The sequence below is a fragment of the Hydractinia symbiolongicarpus genome, chromosome 1 (genome assembly GCF_029227915.1).
Source record: "Hydractinia symbiolongicarpus strain clone_291-10 chromosome 1, HSymV2.1, whole genome shotgun sequence".
NCBI classification, from domain to species: Eukaryota; Metazoa; Cnidaria; class Hydrozoa; order Anthoathecata; family Hydractiniidae; genus Hydractinia; species Hydractinia symbiolongicarpus.
Window position 1 is genome coordinate 17428698 of NC_079875.1, and position 5878 is coordinate 17434575.

The following is a 5878-nucleotide window of genomic DNA, read 5'->3' on the forward strand; positions in this document are numbered from 1 at the left end:
TTGTATCAGCAGATCTTACGGTTAAAAAAGTGTTCACTCCTAACCCTTTTGTATTAGCAGATCTTACGGTTAAAAAAGTGTTTACTCCTAACCCTTTTGTATTAGCAGATCTTACGGTTAAAAAAGTGTTCACTCCTAACCCTTTTGTATTAGCAGATCTTACGGTTAAAAAAGTGTTCACTCCTAACCCTTTTGTATCAGCAGATCTTACGGTTAAAAAAGTGTTTACTCCTAACCCTTTTGTATCAGCAGATCTTACGGTTAAAAAAGTGTTTACTCCTAACCCTTTTGTATCAGCAGATCTTACGGTTAAAAAAGTGTTTACTCCAAACCCTTTTGTATCAGTCTGCAGTGGGAGTAATATTCGTAGTCCTCTTGTTTATGTTACTTTGGCGATAATCGCATTTAAGTTTTCTCATTTACCGTTGACGCGCGCTGAGTCTCATGTGGAAATTATAAAGGTAATGTGTACAGAGAGTTTATTTTTTCCGTATCTTGATTTAATAATTTTCTCACTGTGTAGTTATAGATTTTCTAAATGTAATTAACATTAATGTTACTTCATATAACAATATAAATTAACCAGTGCCGAAATCACAATTTTATTGTTGTGGTTACGGCACTGTTTTGCTGTCGTAGTCGATGTGAATTTGCTTTGTTTCAACTTACAGGTTTCTTCCTCCAAGGTTTTTTATGTACGCAGGCTTTTTGTGGTTTCTCTGTAGACAATTAAAAATACATTATATTCCGTGTAGATTAGCCAATCACAGTGGAAGAAAAATTCTACCATATGTTAATATAGAAATATGATAGAAAAAAGACTTGAATTTTTGGCAGGAAAATTTAAAATCGTACCCAGGGACAGTCATCCATTGTAGAAAATTTGACGAACAAGTGTATCGTCACCAGAGTCATATTTTGACGTACTTTGTTGCTCATCTTTTTGTTGTTGAATTAATCTTACGTTTGTTCTAATTCAAGCCGAGAATATTTACCTCAATGTTAAAAGAGCACAGAAAATGCAAGTGATGCAATCACTGAGAAAGCGACCTGAAGCAAGACCAGGTGTGCCAAGTCTGTGCGCTAAAAGCGATAAAAAGGTTGTTGGTCAGAAAATCTTATCATATTCTTTATATGGAAAGTGGGCTAAGGATTTTCATTGAACAAACATGATGTACATACTATCAGGTGAAGCTACCAACTCAACGCTGTATTCTGATTGGATAATTCGTTTGTATCACGACGAAAAGTTACCTAAGAATCGAATTTTTGATTTGGCAGAGAAACACAAGAACTTACGTTTCTGTGATACAAGAAATATTCCATCATATGATGATTTATCAGGAGTTAGTGGTCGAGAATGGAGATTTTTGCCAATTGGTGATAAAACTGTAGATGTAACGTGTGTGCGAGACATTGACTGCCCTTCGCTAAAACGTGAATTCAACGCTGTTCAGCAATGGCTAGACAGTGAAAAATTATTTCATTGTATGCGGGATCATCCTCAACATGGAGGATGGAAAGTTTTGGCTGGTTTATTTTGTTTTTGCAATTCCAAAAATAAAACTGTATCAGATTTAGTCTTCAACGCTATTAGGAAACATGGGTATCACAAGAATGAAACGTTTGAACCTTTCAAAGAGTCTGATCAAACGTTATTAAGAGATTTTGTCTGGCCACTGGTGCGGCACGATTCCATGCAGCATGATGGGTATAGTTGCGAGAGATATCCAGAGTCATACCCTTTTCCAAGCAGACGAGAAACAAATAGTAGTAGTTTTATGGGTTGTAAAAGACCGTGCACAAGAGTTGAACCACCTTGTCCATTAAAGTGTAGACCAAAAAATCATCAAGATTGGATGTTTTGTTGAATTGTTTTTGTTTTTGCTTTGTTTTTGACCCACAATTTGCTATATTTATTGTTCGTTTTATTTTATACTGACTTCTTTCTGTATATAGATCAACAACGAAAAATTTGGAAGTGAAAACACTTGGGATTAGATCAATGTAAACATGTCGAAACTAAAGCACAAAATGAATGCATTGTGCCAGTTCTATGATTAAAGAAATTTGTAAATAACATGTTGACGTCATTTCGTGTGGTTTATTTATATTTCAGACATTAACTTATGTTGTTACTAAGTGTAATCACAATATCCTTGCTACTTTATTTTTTAGGGAGTGTGATGAAAAGGTCAAAAGACTAAAGCAGTGTTTAATCAGGGTTATTTATTTGGAATCAAATCAAATCAAAAGATTAAATTTGTCTTTGAATTTTGATAATTCCAACATTTTTGATGACTATTGTACATGCATTACTCATATAAATTCCTTAACAAATAGATCCAGCTAATTGCTTTCAGGAGCTACCATAATTTAACACTTTGTCAGCAGAAACAATCTATTAATGTGATAAGTAACTCATATGAATTTGCTGACAAGCATATTTCTTGATTATAAAGGCCACACAGCGAAAAAATCTTAACATACATGGTTTTACAAAGTGTGTTTTTTGACATATTTGTTCCTTCAACTAGCTTTCGGCTGTATATTGCAGCCATAATTACATATAAGAATTAAAATTCGGTTCTCTATATACAGTCGACTCTCTCTAATCCGAATCTCAAAGGGAATAACTTTTTATTCGGATTGCAGGGAGACTCGAATAGTAGAAAGCCTTTCTAATTCGAATTGAAAATTCGGATAAGAGGGAGAAATGGAACCTATTTTGAAAAAATTAAAAAAAGTTAGGGAAGATATAAAAACGAATAAGAAAGTTTTCTTAACAAATTGGTACATTATTTATTTTTGAAAAAGTGTTCTTGTTACTAAGATTGTCTAAGTCTTACATTTTTTTAGAGGTTCAAATTACGAAAAACAAAAACATTTGAAAGTGTTAAAATTCGGATTATAGGTAAAATTTAGCTGAAGGGATCTGGAACTTAGTTTAGGTTATATAGGTTTTCGGTTTACAGAGATTCGTATATTAGAAAGTAAATTATGAGAGTTTCTTTAGGACGGTTTAATTGGCGGTGACTTTGTTTGCATTATAGAAAGATTCGGATAATAGATATTCAGATTAGAGAGAGTCAATTGCATATAGACGGGTTTAAATACCATTAAGAAAAACAAAACCTATATAAGGATGTGCATCAAAGTAAATTTAATTAAATAAATATAATGGAGAGCTCATTACGTCCTTGTAAATAGGTGGCTTATCCCATTGAATCACACAACTGTCATTTATTTTGAGTATGTAGTTGTGTGCTTCTTTAACAAAAATGGAGAACTCATCAAAATTAGCGACTCCATCATATGGTCTCATACGGAAGTGTCTTCTTGCTTGGCAACAAGTCAGCGGTGAGATACTTATATGTTCGGACACCCTCACTTTAAGATGTCGTTTGGTTTTACCAACATAAGTAGCATAGCAGCTACTACACAAAAACATATAAACGACACTGGAAGTGGGAGTGATAGGTATTTGGTCAAAGAACACACTTTGTAGTTGCTAATTGGACACCCGCACTAATATATGTTATTTTTAATAAAATTATTTTTACGGATAAAACAAAAACTATTTGGGAAAAAATATTTTTACTTGCGTTTTTTTTATTCCAAATTTTCATCACTAAAAATCTTAAATGTAAATATATCGAAGCAGTTCGTTTACTTAATTATAAATAACATGTTAAGATACATTGCCTTCTTTTCCGTACTAAATCAAAGCGACCAAAGGTGATGAACCAGAAATACCGTTTCAACCAATAAGCACATATCTGCAACGTTAAGGAGAATATGTTGTTTCTAGTGCATATGAAAAATACCTCTGTGCGAAGTTTCGGCCGTTCGACAGCCATTTTGAAGTACAAATTTGGGTTTCAGAGTTGCATGAAATGAATTGATTGGTTTTAGCAGTAAATTTAAATAGTGTTTTATTTCCATGTTTGGCGTGCATAAATGTCCTTTTATGAATTATTATTTGCTTTTTAGATTACATGAGAAAACTTTGCACAAAACACCATAGTCGTGATGAAAGAAGCTGTACGTTACTTTAGAGACTTTTTTACCGCTGTTGCGATTTCTGTGATTATTCTATCACCATATTGGTTGTACAAACGGTCACAAGTTTCCATTGAGTTAGTAATCAAGTCTGAAAATGTCTTTCTACAAAAGAACAATGATCCACCATCTTTAAAAACAGCAGAAGGCACCACACGTAAGCCAAGTCCGGTGAACCTTTGTTCAAATGATATGAAGGACGAACCAGGCTCGTGGATTCTGTCTTATTCTTTGAACGCTCGAAGAACAAAGAATGCAACCAAACGAATTTCTGTCCTTGCAACTGAAGCTGCTAATTCAGCTACCTACCATGACTGGATGCTGCGTGTGTACCATGATGGAAGTTTACCAAACAAAACGCAGCATGTTTTGACAAAGATACACAAAAATTTACGTTTTTGTGATGTTAGGAAGATCTTGTTACTTGGCAATATATCACATTTGAAACGCAATTTTTGGAGATTGTTACCAATAGGCGATAGTACTGTTGACGTGACATGCGTGCGAGATGTTGACAGTCCTTTACTAAATCGTGAATTCGACGCTGTAGAGCAATGGCTGGAAAGCGAAAAGTTATTTCACTGTATGCGAGATTCTCCGCAAGAGTCGAAGAGGATAACGAGTCACGGATTTTGCTTTCGTAATTACAAAAATAACACTGTCACGGAAATAGTCTTTCAAGAATTAATATCGAATCACGAGAAAATTGATGAAGATTTACTTGACGAGCATGTTTGGCCTTTGGTAAAAACAGACGCAATACAGCACGACTCCTATCAATGCACGAAATTTCCACAATCTCATGCTTTTCCCAGCAGGAGGCTGACAAGAACAAGCGGGTTTGTTGGATGTAAACGACCATGTTCCAACAGCGTTCCGCCATGCCCTAAAGAATGCAGACCAAAAAAACATCAAGACTGGTCCTATTGCTAGTTTATTCTTCCACTATACCAACAACTCTATATCAGGCTGCATTTTGTTATTTATAAATCACTTAATTATTTGTAAATTTCACATTAGGTAAGTTTTTTGTCTATGTTAAGGAAACTGATTAGGAGTGAGTTTATTTTAAAGAATACTGTAAGCACTATTAACCCTCGTTAGGCCGTCCCTTCCTTTGCCAGATTTTAATTTTTTATTATTCTTTTTTTGCTATGTTGTATGATACTTAGTTTTCATATTCACTTGTTAGAAACAACTCGAGCTCAGCCAGATGTTTACATTCACCGGTATGCATATGGTTTGTAAAAAATACACAGCGATTATTCTCAGGACCAGTGCATGTTCCACAGGTCCTTGAGCATTGTTGGCGATAGTAAGGATCTTGACAATCTAGGCTAACGTTGCTAAGGAAGGTACATGTGTTGTTAAGATCAGCGCATACTGAAAGGAAAAGAGATATGAATTTATATTGTCATTATTTTGTGTAACCTTGACTCTGACTTCAGTAAAATTCTTTTAGAGAAAGTAAATGCATTTAATCTGAAATGGGAATAGGGGATTTAAGTAAAAACGATAAATATATTAACATCTTAAATATTTCTTTTTTTGTTTTTGACGGGCTTTAAATCACCACATGTATTACTTCTCATGGCTTGTAACAACAAAATAATAATAACATTTTTATCTTTCAAATTTGGTTTTATAAAACTTAATAAAGTTAAGTTATGCTCGCATTTTTTTCAAAGCAATGAAGTTCCTAAAAAAATTAAAATAGGCTCAAACTTTCATTCTGCAAAGTAACTCCAACCAAAGATACAATATATATTTACCGTTGTTTGGTTTTTTTGCAATAAGTGGAGGGCAACCTTTTTTG

General features: G+C 34.0%; 1 protein-coding gene across 1 annotated transcript; it reads left to right on the forward strand.

Moving 5' to 3' along the window:
- Positions 1 to 2952: 2952 nt before the first annotated feature.
- Positions 2953 to 5538, forward strand: LOC130644215 (uncharacterized). Its single transcript, XM_057449732.1, has 2 exons — positions 2953 to 3360; positions 3994 to 5538. Exon 2 carries the CDS (start codon positions 4033 to 4035, stop codon positions 4993 to 4995), a length of 963 nt encoding a protein of 320 aa, XP_057305715.1. The 5' UTR covers positions 2953 to 3360; positions 3994 to 4032; the 3' UTR covers positions 4996 to 5538.
- Positions 5539 to 5878: the final 340 nt, after the last annotated feature.